The sequence below is a fragment of the Halichoerus grypus genome, chromosome 6, assembly GCF_964656455.1.
Source record: "Halichoerus grypus chromosome 6, mHalGry1.hap1.1, whole genome shotgun sequence".
NCBI lineage: Eukaryota > Metazoa > Chordata > Mammalia > Carnivora > Phocidae > Halichoerus > Halichoerus grypus.
The window spans coordinates 8,728,977-8,743,027 of NC_135717.1; the positions used below are offsets into that span (position 1 = coordinate 8,728,977).

General features: G+C 51.1%; 1 protein-coding gene across 1 annotated transcript in view; it reads left to right on the forward strand.

Annotated features, from left to right (window-relative positions):
- The window catches only part of SSC4D (scavenger receptor cysteine rich family member with 4 domains), an 8,665-nt gene extending 7,180 nt beyond the window's left edge, over positions 1-1,485 (forward strand). Inside the window, exon 9 of the mRNA XM_078074019.1 lies at positions 361-1,485. Within this exon, the coding sequence (XP_077930145.1) occupies positions 361-781 (421 nt within the window). The 3' untranslated portion in view covers positions 782-1,485. The remainder of the gene's footprint in view (positions 1-360) is intronic.
- The last annotated feature ends 12,566 nt before the right edge of the window (positions 1,486-14,051 follow it).

The following is a 14,051-nucleotide window of genomic DNA, read 5'->3' on the forward strand; positions in this document are numbered from 1 at the left end:
CGGGATATGGTGTCCAGAAAGAGGTTTTAAGGGAGCAATCTTAGAGATATCTAGGGATAGGACCAAAATAAGGGAATGTGGCTCCTTCCTGAAGAGAGAAATGAAAGAATTCACTTTTACATCTGTGGATGAGAGGAGATGATGAACTTCAGGGGACACAATCACAGTCTCTAGAGAGCAGCACTGGGGCTGAGGGTCTGGGATTATGAACAGAGGACTAAGAACAGACATGAAGCACTTGGGATGTGCACAGCACCCCCACAAAGCCTGGTACACATTCTTCCAGTCCAGAGACTGAGTCTGGACTGCTGCACATCCTATTTTAATCTGATTTGTCTGCCCTTATCCATCGGCCCCTAGGGCAATGCTGTGTCTCAAACCACCACCCTTTGCCTCTTCTGTCCACCCCTTCGTGGCCTGGCATGGGCCAGCCCCTGCAAGCCCTGATCCTTGTCTCTCCCCAGGGCACCTGCGTCTGGCCAACGGAGCTCACCAGTGTGAGGGGCGTGTAGAACTCTTCCTAGGGCAAAGGTGGGGCACCGTTTGCGATGATGCCTGGGACCTGCGAGCAGCCACTGTCCTGTGCCACCAGCTGGGCTGTGGCCAGGCCCTGGCAGCCCCCGGCGAGGCCCACTTTGGCCCAGGCCGAGGCCCTATCCTCCTGGACAATGTCAAGTGCCGTGGGGACGAGAGTGCTCTTCTGCTCTGTTCTCACATACGCTGGGATGCCCACAACTGTGACCACAGCGAGGATGCTAGTGTCCTGTGCCGGCCATTGTGACCCAGCCTGTTCTGCAGACCATCTCTTCTGGGAGCCTGCTGTGGCTTGTCCCTCTTCCTCCAGGAAGCCCTCCTCCTATGACAACTTCAGTTCACCCTACCCTTCCCTCTTCTTGCCTGGGAGAGAACCCACTCTGACAATGTGGTCCTGCCTTGGGAGCCTAGAGCCTGACTCTACCCATCAACCTCAACTGTTGTCAACTACCATGGGCCCAGTTCAATGAGAGCACCCACTTTCTCCTCAGCCAAAACATAAAATGGAGGGAAGGGAATGACTTAACTCTCTTCTTTGGTGGGGCTCCTCTTATAGCAATTTGACCCTGCCTTCCTGGACCCCGGTCAGGAGGCTCAGGGGCTCTCTATAAATGGGGTATCTCCCTTTCCCCCACCCATATTGGGATCCCCAAGAAGAGGGAAGGCAAGAGAGGCCCACAGCTCTTACCTTCGCCTGCCTGGGGCTGCAGAAGAACCTGGGTCATTGCCCTGGCCTTCTCCATGAGGGCCCAGACTCAGATGGTGCTTGGCTGGACAAGGGGACTGGAGGGGCCAAAGCAGGGACAGTGGCCCCTCCCTGCAGCTGGAACCAGCATCTCTGATTTATGCTGCCCCCACCACAGAGCCTCCACGCTGCAGCAGTGAAGAACCCTGGGGGCCTGTAGCCACCTGTTCATAGGTGCCAAGTCAATAAAGCATTGTCCCCCCGCCCCCCGCTGTCTTTTAACTTGTGGGCACAAGTGCATCATTTGTAGCAGCAGGAAAGACTGGTTAGGACTCTGGAGGAAACCGGCTTGGGGATGGAGCATGGTTCAAGAGCATCATCAGAGAGCTCTCAGCAGGCCCACACATATCTTTGAAATGCTGACTCACGAGATGAGGCCTGGAATGCCCCAGAGGGTCCCCAGCCCATCCCTGCTTTCCTTTTGCATATAGAGAAATTTAGGTCCTACTGAAGGAAAGGATCTGCTCCAAGACACATTGCAAGGTGGGCAGAGGCACTAGAAGCAAAACTTGAGAAGAGGCAGGGAGATGAGAGCATCTGAGGGCTGCTCTTGGAGCACCTCACCTGGAGTTCCAAGGGCAGAGAGAAGTGGGGGATCTTGCCAGAGCCCCTCTCAGTCTCAGGGTGGGTGACTTGCCAATAAAAAGCACCTGTCCTGGTCAAGCCTCTGCCCTCCCCGTCTGGCGGGCAGGCTCTCTGCTTTCCCATGCCTGCTGTATCAAATTATCACAAACGGAATGGCTTAAAACAACACAAATTTATTATCCTACAAAGTTGTTTTTTTTTTTAAAGATTTTATTTCTTTATATGAGAGGGTGAGCAGGGGGAGGAGCAGAGGGGGAGGGAGAAGCAGACTCCTCGTCGGGTGTGGAGCCCCACGCGGGGCTCAGTCACAGGACTCTGAGATCATGACCTGAGCTGAAACCAAGAGTCGGATGCTCAACCGACTGCTACCCAGATGGCCCTATCCTACAGTTTTTGAGGTCACCAGTTTGAAGTGGGTCTCCCTGGGCTAAGCTCAAGGTATTGGCAAGTTGGTGTTCTTTCAAGAGAATCTAAGGGAGAATCCATTTCCTTACCTTTCCAGGCTGTCCGCATCCCATACCCGCTCATGACCTCCTTGCAGCCAGCAAGTGCATCACTTGGACCGCTGCTTCCATCACCTCATCTCCTTTCCTGACGCTCCTGCCTCCCTCTTCCGTCCTCTGAAGCCCCTTGTGATTATAGGAGACCCTGGATAATCCAGGCTACTCTCCCATCTCAAGGTCCTTAACTTAATCACATCTGCAAAATCTCTTTAGCCCTGTAAAGTAACATGTTCAGGAGCTCCAGGGATTAGGACATGGACATTTGGGGGGAGGAGAGTGGGGGAGGGCATTATTCTGCCTCCCACAGGCTCCAGACCTGGGTCCTGGCTTACAGCCAAGGAGTGAGGCAGACACTTGAGCTTCACAGTCCATCGGCACTTGGCAGTAATGGCTTTGTCTCCATTTTTCAGGGAGCTCTGAGACCCACTGTGTCATTAGAAGGATGAGGACCCGAGCAATGAAAGGAGCAAAAATATTTAAGGACTCAGGGCAGAGGGACGGGACCCTCCAGCCAGCCTGTATTCCCCAGAGCTGAGTGCAGCGCACTCAGATTCTGCGTAGCCCCTCTGGCCACACCCACATTCAAGTGTGCCCCTCCCTCGTCCTGAGAAGTATCACAGCTTCCCATCCCTGGACTCCTCTTTCCCATCTAAACAAACTGCTTTCATCTAAGCTCTGTCAACCCACATAGCAGCCCTGTGAGGAAGCATTATCATCCTTTTTTTTTTTTTTTTTTAAGATTTTATTTATTCATTTGAGAGAGAGAGAGAGCATGAGCTGGGGGAGGAGCAGAGGCAGATGGAGAAGGAGAAGCAGGCTCCCTGCTGAGCATGGAGCCCGATGCGGGGCTCCATCCCAGGACCCTGGGATCATGACCTGAGCCAAAGGCAGATGCTTAACCGACTGAGCCACCCAGGTGCCCCAATTATCATCCTTTTTTGCAGACAGGGAAAGCAGGCTCAGAGAGGGACACTGATTTGTCCAACTCAGTGGACCCACGACTAGAACCTAAGATTTTTTTTAAGTAAGCTCTGCGTCCAGCATGGGGCTTGAACTCACAACCCTGAGTTTAAAAAGTCACATGCTCTACCCACCGAGACAGCCAGGTGCTCTATTCTAAAACCTAAGATCTCGATGCCCCTTAATACTGGTCACCAACATGTCCAGGGCTCCCCTTCCTGGCACATGGTAGATTTGCACCTCCTGGTCTTCTTGAAGTGAGGCATGGCCCTATGACATGCTCTGGACAATGAAACATGAGCGGAAGTACCCCCTCAGATAGGAGCCCTCAAGGACCTGAGCACAGTTTGCCAAATTCCTTCCTTCAAGGTGACCAGTGATGTTCCAGGTGGCACAGGGTCCACCAACCTGCATCCCCGAGTGAGGGCCACCTGGAGCAAAGCCTCTGTTGACTCACCATGGACTTAGAGCGAGTGAAAAATAAGTCTTTGTTGTTGTAAACGAGAGTGGTTTTTTTTTTTTATCAGAGCACCCTAACCGAGAGCATCCCATCTGACATGCTCAGGCTCCTAAAGTTTTCTGCCCTGTGGGGTTTATATGAAGCCTGTTTTCCAGCCAGTTATCAAGGCTAGTACTGTTGTTATAACTCTGTCGTGGGGTACTTTTTGGTATTCAGTCGGCCAGGGCCTGCTGACTGGGAGCACACAGATAAATAAGACAGGACTTTTGCCCTTGAGAAACTCACATAATAATCGCTTGCTGACTTGCTGTCCCTGAGTGGGACAGGCTCTCCTGAAATTCAGCCTGTCCCACTCAGAACTTTGTCACCTCTACCTAAACCTGGGTTTCCCTGTTTGGTAAGTAGCGCTACCAACCACTAGCTTAAGCCAGGAACCTGGGTGTTATCCCCAGCAATCCCCATCTCCCAAAACTAATTAGCCACCAAACGTTACTGATTCCATCTCCCGAACCTTACTAGAATCTGTTCACTTCTCTCCACCCCACATTTCTCACCACAGCTTCTTCACTGGCTCCCTGTCTCCAGCCCATTCCCCACACCACAAGAGCAGTGCACTATTTACAAACCCAGTGCGGCCACTACCTTGGTCAAACCCCTCCCATGGCTCCCCAGTGCTCTTCCTCAACTCCTTAGCTCAATTTGCAAGGTCCTGTCCAGCCTGGCTCTGCCTGTGTTTCCAGCATCATCTCTTGCCACTTGCTGCCAGGTTCTCGCCAGGCTGAACTACTTTCAATTCCTCTAATGTCTGGGCTCCCTTCCCACCAGGCCTCTGCACATGCTGTTCTCTCTGCCTGGGATACACGTCACCCTCTCCCCTCCTTCCCCTGAGTCAACTCTTATTTAGCCTCATGTCTTAGCTTTCCTTTTCTCCAGAAGGCCCTCTCTGATACCTCCTCCTCCCAGTCTGGACTAGGCACAGCCAACATCATACCCAGGGGAGACAGTACTCACCCCTGCTGAGATTGCTGACTTGGCTGTCTCTTCTACTAGCTCAGGGGGCCTTTGAGGGCTGTGGCTGGAGCTGTAATGCCCAACTTTGTGCACAGGACTCCACATACAGCAGCTGCTCAAATAATATTTGTCGGGTGAGTGAAGGACACGAGCAAATATGTCTGGAGCCTCTGTGTGCTAGGCCAAGCACAGTGCCGGGCTCTGGGGCCCCAGAGCAAGAAGAGACCTGGAGCAGCTTCCTGTTTGCAAGGCACAGAGATTACTTTCAAGAGGAGAAGAAACCAATGATAAGCCACTGAGCATATCCATAGTCAATTTGAGCTAGTGATTAGTGCTCTAAAGGACATAAAGCTGGTGTCATGGTAGGGACTGGGTGGTCAGAGAAGGTCCCCGATGCGGTGAGGCTTGAGTTGGGCCTCAGTAATGAGAGGGAGGTGGTCATGAACCTTTTGGGCACAGAAAGGTTTGGGGAACATTCTGAGTCCTTCAGTGGGGATTTAGCCTGGCCTACAGAAGGGCCAGATCACTCAGGGCTTTCTAGGCTGTGGGGAGAAGTTTTATTCTAAGGGCAATGGGAATCCATTGGAAAATGAATGATATAGGTGCCCCAGATGTCAGCCTCTTGAATATCTTCCACCTCTTTCAACTTGCTGAGTGCGCCTTGCCTCTTAAAATTTACTTAAAAGACCCCGCCACTGGGGTGCCTGGGTATTTCAGTTGGCTGAGCGTCTGACTCTTGGTTTTGGCTCAGGTCATGATCTCAGGGCCTTGAGATCAAGCTTGGGCTCCAAGCTCAGTGTGGAGCCTGCTTGGGATTCTCTCTCTCTCTCCCTCTGCCCCTCCCTTCCTCCACACACTGGAGCTCACGAAAGAAAGGAAGGAAGGAAGGAAGGAAGGAAGGAAGAAAGAAAGAAAGAAAGAAAGAAAGAAAGAAAGAAAGAAAGAAAGAAAGAAAGAAAGAAAGAAAGAAAGAGAAAGAAAGAAAGAAAGAAAGAAAGAAAGAAAGAAAGAAAGAAAGAAAGAAAGAAAGAAAGAAAGAAAGGAAGAAAGAAAGAATGGATCTAGCTGGGTGTCTCCCATTATAGTAGGATACCCAGCATCCCTACCAAAAACTGAAGGAATTCTTCAGGAGCTTAGATTCTGCCAAGCACTCCTGACTTTTGCTTCTTCTTTTCTTTCTGAGATTTATTCATTAGAGAGAGAGAGAGAGAGCATGAGCGGGGAAAGGGAATCTTTTTTTTTTTTTTTAAGATTTTATTTATTTATTTGACAGAGAGAGAGACAGCAAGAGAGGAAACACAAGCAGGGGGAGTGGGAGAGGGAGAAGCAGGCTTCCTGCCAAGCAGGGAGCCCGATGTGGGGCTCGATCCCAGGACCCTTGGATCATGACCTGAGCTGAAGGCAGACGCTTAACAACTGAGCCACCCAGGCGCCCCGGGAGAGAGAATCTTAAGCAGACTCCGTGCTGAGTTTGGAGCCCTACGTGGGGCTTGATCCCACAACCGTGAGATCATGACCTGAGCCGAAACTGAGGTTTGGACGTTCAACCGACTGAGCCACCCAGGCACCTGACTTTCTGAATCTTTCATCTGCTTTTGCCTCCCCTGTAACTCTCCTTTCTCTTGTTCACTAATGAAGCCCTTGATTTCTGGTTTCCCCAATTCTGGGCTGTACCTATAGCACATTTGGCTGATGATTTGGAGCAAAGGCCCAATGAACAGCTGAAAATTGAAAATTGGATACTTTGTTTTTACGAAGCTCTTGTATATTCATACACACCACCACCGCTGCTACCCGCCCCCCCCCTTCACATTTCCAGATAATTTTCACTCATTTTTCTCTACTCTAGCCCTAATAGCCTATGTCAGTGCTGGGACCCTCCCTTTCTCCTATTACCTCTTTCCTTCTCCTCCCTGTTTTGCAAGCCCTCTGACTGCTACATTTTTGCTCATTGCTTTCTTTTTCTTTTCTTTTCTTTTTTTTTTGAGATTTTTATTTATTTATTTGAGAGAGAGGGAGAGAGTGAGAGAGCACAAGCACAGGGAGTGGCAGAGAGAGAGGGAGAAGCAAGCTCCCCGTTGAGCAGAGAGCTGGATGTGGGGCTGATCCCAGGACCCTGGGATCATGATTTGAGCCAAAGGCAGCTGCTTAATGGACTGAGCCACCCAGGCGCCCCCCCCCCCCCCGCTTTTTTTCCTTTTTCTTTTTATAACAGTTTTATTGAGATAAAATTCACATATCATAAAATTCACCCTTGTAAAGTATACAGCTCGGTGGTTTTTTTAGTATATTCGCAGGGTTGTGCAACCATCGCCACTACCTAATTCCAGAACATTTCATCCCCCCTTCCCCCAAAAAACCCTTATACCCATTAGCTGGTACTCCTCATTCCCCTTCCCCCAGCTCCTGGCAACCACTAATCTACTTTCTATCTCTGTGGATTTGCCTATTTTGGACATTTCATAGACACGGAGTCATGCAATATATAGCCTTTCGTGTCTGGCTTCTATCACTTAGAATAATGTTTTCAACGTTCAGCTGCATTATAGCGTGTATCAGGACGTCATTCCTTTTTCTGGTGAAATAATATTCCTTTGTGTGGACGCAATCAATTTTGTTTATCCATTCATCTGTTGATGGACACTTGGGCTGTTTGTACCTTCTGGCAATTATGACTCATGCTGCTATGAACATTGGCGTACAAGTATCTGAGAATTTTTCAGTTCTCTTGGGTATCTACCTAGGAAGAGAATTCCTGAGTCATGTGGTAATTCCACCTTTGACATTTTGAGGAGCCACCAAATGGTTTTCCACGGTGGCTGCACCAGCTCACATTCCCACCTCCAATGCGCCTGGATTCCAACTCTCCACATCCGTGCTAACTTATTGCTCCCTCCCTATTATTAAAAAAAAAAAAAAAAAATCTAAAACAAAAAGCAAAAAAATTTTAGCCGTCCCAGCGGTTGTGAAGTGGTATCACCTGGTTTTGATTTGCATCTTTTTCTTCAAATTTTTATTTAAATTCTAGTTAGTTAACATACAGTGCATTATTGGCTCCTGGAATAGAGTTCAGTGGTTCATCATTTACATAGAACACCCAGTGCTGATCATAACAAGTGCCCTCCTTAATCCCCATTCCCCATCCAGCCCATCCCCCACCCGATTTGCATCTTTTTAGTGACTAATTATGTTGAGTATCTTTCCTTGTTCTTATTGGCTATTCATTGGCTATTTTTGTATCTTCTTTGGAGAAATGTCTATCAAGGCCTTTGCCTGTTTTTCACTTGGGTTCTGGTTCATTTCTTATGCACAACTGTCTAGCTATCCTCTCTACTGCCTAGCCTTCAGGACTAGCTTTCCAAAATAGCCCTTTTCGTTTTGCTAATCAAACCTGGCTCTCCTAATTGGAATTTTGCTGCTTCCCATGAATCTATGTCATTTTGCCTCATTTCACCGTCACAATCTGAGATGAAGATGAAATCCTCTGATTTTACACACCAGTATTTAGGGATTGGCCAAGGTCACATACCTGGTTAACTAGGGGTAGGGATTTGCACCCAGAGCAAACACCCACGCTGTTCCTACTAACTAGTTAGTCCTATCTTATCTCATGACCGCCCAGTATCCTTATCTTTCATGCAGAGAAGAGAACCTAGGGACAGACAAGGGTCTGGAGTTTCTCTGGGTCACATAGAAAGATCCAGCAAGCGGATCTAGGGACTCCCTCCTCAGCCCACAAATCCTCCCCCAAGCCCCACCCACTCGGTGTTTGGACCCAGAGGGAGTGGCGAGGCTCGGCCCTTCCGGCCCAGTCGGGTCGCGCCTTCCTGCTGAGTCACGGCCTCAGCGCGGGGCGGGGCGCGGCGGGCCGGGGAGAGGAGGCGAGTAGGAGCCCGCCCCGCGTGGGAACCGAAGCCCCACCCCTGACCCCGAGGTTGCCTCCCGATTGGAGAGCCCGGGAACGGCACAGCCAATCACAGCAAGCTGCGGAGGGCCGGTGGGACGCAGCCTAAGGCGAAGGAAACGCCCCCTCCTCCCCAGGAATTAGCCTCTCCCGGGCGCGCCCCTCGGGGCTTTTGGGCGTGTCCTGGGCCCGGCCACTGAAGGGGTGGGGCTGGCCGGAACCTGGGCGGGGAGCCCCGGAGCAGCCAACACCGGGACGGAAAGGGACGCTCGGGAGTGGCCTCCAAGAGCTTGGGGTGAAGGCGGCCTTTTCTAGTATCTGCAGCCATTCGCAGCTTAAAAGAGTGTCCCACCAATCGGGCGGGCTGGGGTCTCAACTCTTGTTTTCAGAGGGGAGCACTGACCTACAGAGGTCTGTTAAATGGGGTTGCAGGGTCACACTGAGGATGTGGTCCTCGTGGTCTCTGGAGTTGGCCCTCAGGGCTTTTGGGATGTAGGCAAGGCTGGGAAGGTGGTCTCTGGCTCTTAGTGGTTTCTCAAACTCATAGTCAAGGCCTGATGCGCTGTCTCTGACGCTGGCCCTGCCCCTCTCTCCACTGGGCCTTGCTCCTGGTGTGACTTGGTCTGCTTGACCTTACTCTCAAAGACTCCATGCAGTCTTTCCTCCTTTCCAGCTCACTCAGCTACTCGTCAAATATTCTGAGCCCCTTCCTTGTGCCATGCAGGGATGAAAAGGTCCATTGCTGGGCTACCAGGTCCATGCTCTGGTCTAGTTTATAGTCCAGGCGGGAGACAGAGCAAAGGTTACATCAAAGCCTGATGAGCATTGCAATGGGACAGAACAGTGTTAAGTTAGGGGCAGGTTGTAGGGCCCCTAATTTATACTGGGGCGAGAGTCCAGGGAAAACTTTGAGAAGAAAGGAACTTTTAAGGAGAGGAAAAGGAACCTGACCTTGTTGGAATGGGAGGAAAATCAGATGGTTAGAACACGGGTTCAACCCAGATGGCAGGCTTAGAAGGGAGGAGAGCCTTGTAGGTCATTAACGATTATGGAGATTATCCTGAGGGTACTGGTAAGCTAACTAGCAGGTTATAAGCAGAGGACGGACGTAATAAGATCTGAGTTTTACAGAGATCACTCTGGGCATCCTGCGGAGAAGAGAGAGCTAGTAAGATAATAAGATAGAAGCAGTGAGACCAGTTGGAGACTGATGCATTAATGCAGGGGAGGTGAGGATGGTGTGGACTCTGGCGAAAGTGGTAGATGGTGAGCACAGGATGAGCTGTTGACCTGTATAAAGGGGGCTCTAATGCTTCCTGGGGCCTCATTCATTCATTCATTCATTCATTCTCTAGTTCAGAAAATATTCTGGGCCAGAAATGATGCCCAGTCTCCCAGCGAAAGGGGCTCCTGCTGTCTGACCCAGTCGGGGTAGAAGGCAAGGGGTGATGTCTGCAGAGCGGTTGGTGCAGACCTCTCTGTGACCCCCACAACTCCACAGTATTTGGACATCGATGTGGGGGTTCCTATGCATTCCCACCCTCACCAGGCCTCAACTCACCTCTGCTGCCAGCCAGGACTTATTATTCCTACCTGGCAGATGGAGAAACTTATGCTCAGAAAAGGGACTGCCCTGACCAAGGTCACCCACCTTGACCTAGAGGCAGACTTGGGAACTGGGTATCCGGGTTCCCATGGCTTCTCTCCTCACTGCAGTGTTGCTGCCCACATTTGGGGTGTTTCAGGCTCAGAGACTCCCTTCACACAGTCAGACAGAGGGGCGCCTGCTCCCTGCCTCTCTGAGCCTGGCTCCAGCCCCAAGATGGCTATATTATTAGCAACAGCCCATGGCCGCACAGAGCTGTAGAGTCTCCAGCTTGCCAGGGGACTTCACATGCAATATCTCATTTGATCCATCTGGCCACACTGGGAAGCGAAGATTATCCCCACTTTACAGGTGAAAAGATTGAGGTTTAAAGATTTTTTTTTTTTTTTTTTTTTTTGAGACACATAGATACAGAGATAGAGGAGAGTGCATGAACAGGGGGAGAGGCAGAGGGAGAGGAAGAAGCAGGCTCCCCGCTGAGCTAAAGACAGTAATTATTATGCATCATTGAACTCCGCTGAGGTTCAAAGACATGCAAATATGGATCCATTGAACTCTGACCCCTTGCTACTGGTGCTGGGCTCCATAGGAAGCAAAGATGAATGCCATATGGGCTCTGCCCCCAGAGAGCAGACCATCTATAGGGATATAAAGCATATACATTCCTAGACCTTGTATAAGGCCCCAGTGTGTGGGTCTTTGGAGAACTGTTGTGGGCTCAGAGGAGGAAAAGGCATCGATCCTAGTAGAAGTTCTGGGAAGCCTTTTGGAAGAGGGAACATTGATGCTAGGGTTTGGATAGGTGGGGAGAGGGCGATGGGTCCCCTTCTGTGTCCTCTTCCCGCATCCTGGGCTCATCACACCTTCCAGATTTCATGCACTTAGTAAACATTCAACATTTGAGTGAATGAAGGAGCAAATATATGTTGGAGAGATGGGATGAGTGGCCTTGGTGATCAGGAGCATCTCTTCCAGCTCTGCTGCTGAGGGCTACTGTCTGGAGCACATCCCTTGGATGGTTAGGACAGAGCAATGAAACTTGTCCTTACCTCCCTGTTGCAGCAGGGTTTGGTACTCAGCATAATGGCAGGAGGTAAGGGGAGCTGGATAGGAGCCCTTAACTGGTGGGATCTTGATCAATTGTGCAACTCTGGGACCTGGGGTCACAACCACCCTCAGCCCAAACCACTTGGCCAGATTTTTGGAACTGTCCCCAAAGTGTGCCAGGAACAGAAGACATCTGTTACCCCCAAGTTCTTGTTGGACCTGAAGGACACCTGTGATGCCCTCAAGTTACCCAGGTCCCTGTCTCTGTGGAGCAGGTGAAAACATGTTGGAATCACTGAGGACTGGGGTGGTGGTTCTCATTTTAAAAATGGGAGTGAAGACTGCAGGGGACCCAGTGGCCGGGAAACCTCACAGCTCGTGAGGGGCAGAGCGGGGTGGTAGTGGTTGGGGGGTGGGGGTCCCTTGTCTCCACTGCAGCGCCCTTCCCCAACCTCCTGCTGCCCTTGAGGAAGCCCTGAGGGTGCACTCCTCAGTCTGCCTGTGGGGAAACAGGGTCAGCTGGCTGGGCTTTCTGCAGCACGCCGTGCAGATGGAAGAGACAGCCCAGCTGCCTGGCTGCTGGGCCTGGCGGCCTCTGCCTTCCCAAAGCAGTCATCCATCTTGCACTGATTGGGTCCAGCCCAGCAGCTTCCCGGATGAGCCGTGGGCGCCTGGCCAGACTGCTCAGCACCTTCTCTCCCCGTCTCTGTCTCAAGCAGTCTGTCTTCTTGTCTGTCCCTCTGTTGAATCCTTGTCTCTCTCCTCTCTCTCTCTCTCTCTCTCTCTGTCTCTGGGGCTGTGTCCCCGCCACTGTGTGTCTGTCTGTCAATACCATTTTCTCAGCTCTAGTTTTTTTTTTTTTTTGTCAGCCTTAGGACCTCCTCCCTGGCCTTTCCCCTGCCTCGGGAGCACCCCCAGGACATCCAGCCCCTCAGAAATGCTCCACTCTGCCTGGTGCTTCTCCTCAGCCACATGCATGGCCCAGTGGTTAAAAAAACTACAAAACAAAACAAAACAACCTACCAAGCAGAGTACACCGTGGTCATGCTCCTATTTGTTCAAGCCCTTGGCTTCCTCTTCCCTTGTTATGAAGATCAAGAGGCCCAAATCGTAGCCTCTCAGAGGCGGAAGTGCTGGCCCAGAGATCAGTGAGGGGTTCAAGATGTGCAGATGGCAGGCCTCTGTGCCAGGCAGACCTGAGAGGTAGGAAGGTCCAAGCCATGAGCGACCCTGCCAGCTCTGCTCCTTCCAAACGTCTTGGGCAAGTCCCCTTCCTTGAGGCTAAGGCCTTGCAGCTCTGTGACTCATCCCTTTGCTCAAACAGCCCGTTCCTGAGTGGCATTCCTGAGGCCCGTGGCCTGGTTGCAGTTTGCCTTTTTCCCCAGGCCCTGCCTCCTGGAAGATTCCAGCATCCACAGGACACAGCATCTTGCCCCAGAGCCTCCTGGGGGAACCTCCTTAACTTCCTGGACCTCAACCCTAGCCATGTCTGCTCCCCAGAATTTTCTGCAGGCCTTGGGGGACCTCTGAGAATGACAACACTCCACTCTCCTGATCTGCTTCCCTGCTCCCCTCGACTTGTGCTGCCTGCCATGTCCCCGAGGCCTCCAGCCCCTGACTCCCTTCTGGCCTCTGTTTCCCTTCCCTAGCCCAGTCCTTGGCCCATCTGAGCACTCACTCCTTTGAAATATTGGGCTCCCTGTCCCCCACACCCTTGGCCACAGCTGACCACTGGCTGCTCTGGGTGATCTGACCTTCACCTTCTTAGCTCAGACTCACATTGTGAGGGCTGCAGGAGAAAACCACAGGGCTGTGCAGACTGGGGCCCTTGTGCTGTGGCCTCTAGGTCCAGCTGGTCCTCAAATGGCTGGCCTTGCCCCAGCTCACTCCCCCATCCTCCCCAGAGACTTCCTCAAACCTTCAGCCTCTTCTCCAGCTTCCTCCCCTCCTCCTCTCATGACTCAGCAAATGACTTCAGTTTCTCCTTCTCAGAGAAAGAGATTCCCAGGAACCTCCCTGCTTTTCACTCAGAGGCCCATCCACCCACCTGCCATCCCAGCCGACCCCTTCTTCAGGGCTCCTGCCCTCCCCCACCTCAACTCATCCACCTGTCCCTTCCAATCCCCTCCTCTTCCAGCCTCTCTGAGCATTTAAACAATGCTCAGCCTCCTTCTGACAAATAAAACCCTCCCTCTGCCTGAGCCACCAGCAATATCAGCTTCTCTCTCCTTCATCTAACCATTAAATTACTGATGAAAGCAGTCAGCTCCAGATTTTAATTCTTCACCCCTCCACCCCTTGCTATCTGAAATGGCTCTTACCTAGGTCAACAAGGATGCCCTAACTCAAGAAAAGGCCTTCTTTTCTTGTCCTCACATGAGTTCTCTGCAAGCTTCTGGCATCATGGAGCACCAGGAATTAAGCACCATGGGCATCCAGGATTGGATGATCCCATCATTCTGTGATCCCTGAGACACAGGGACCCTGGCTTTCCTGGTGCTCCCTCTGGGTCTCCTCCTGAGCCCATCTGTATGAGCCCACCCCTTCGAATTTCTATTTCCAGCCTCAACCTGGGCATCACATTTGGATATCCTTTCTTTTTTTCTTTCTTTTTATTAAATTAAATTTTAAATTTTATTAAATTTTTATATCTGAATTCCAGTATAGTTAACATACAGTGTTATGTTAATTTCAGG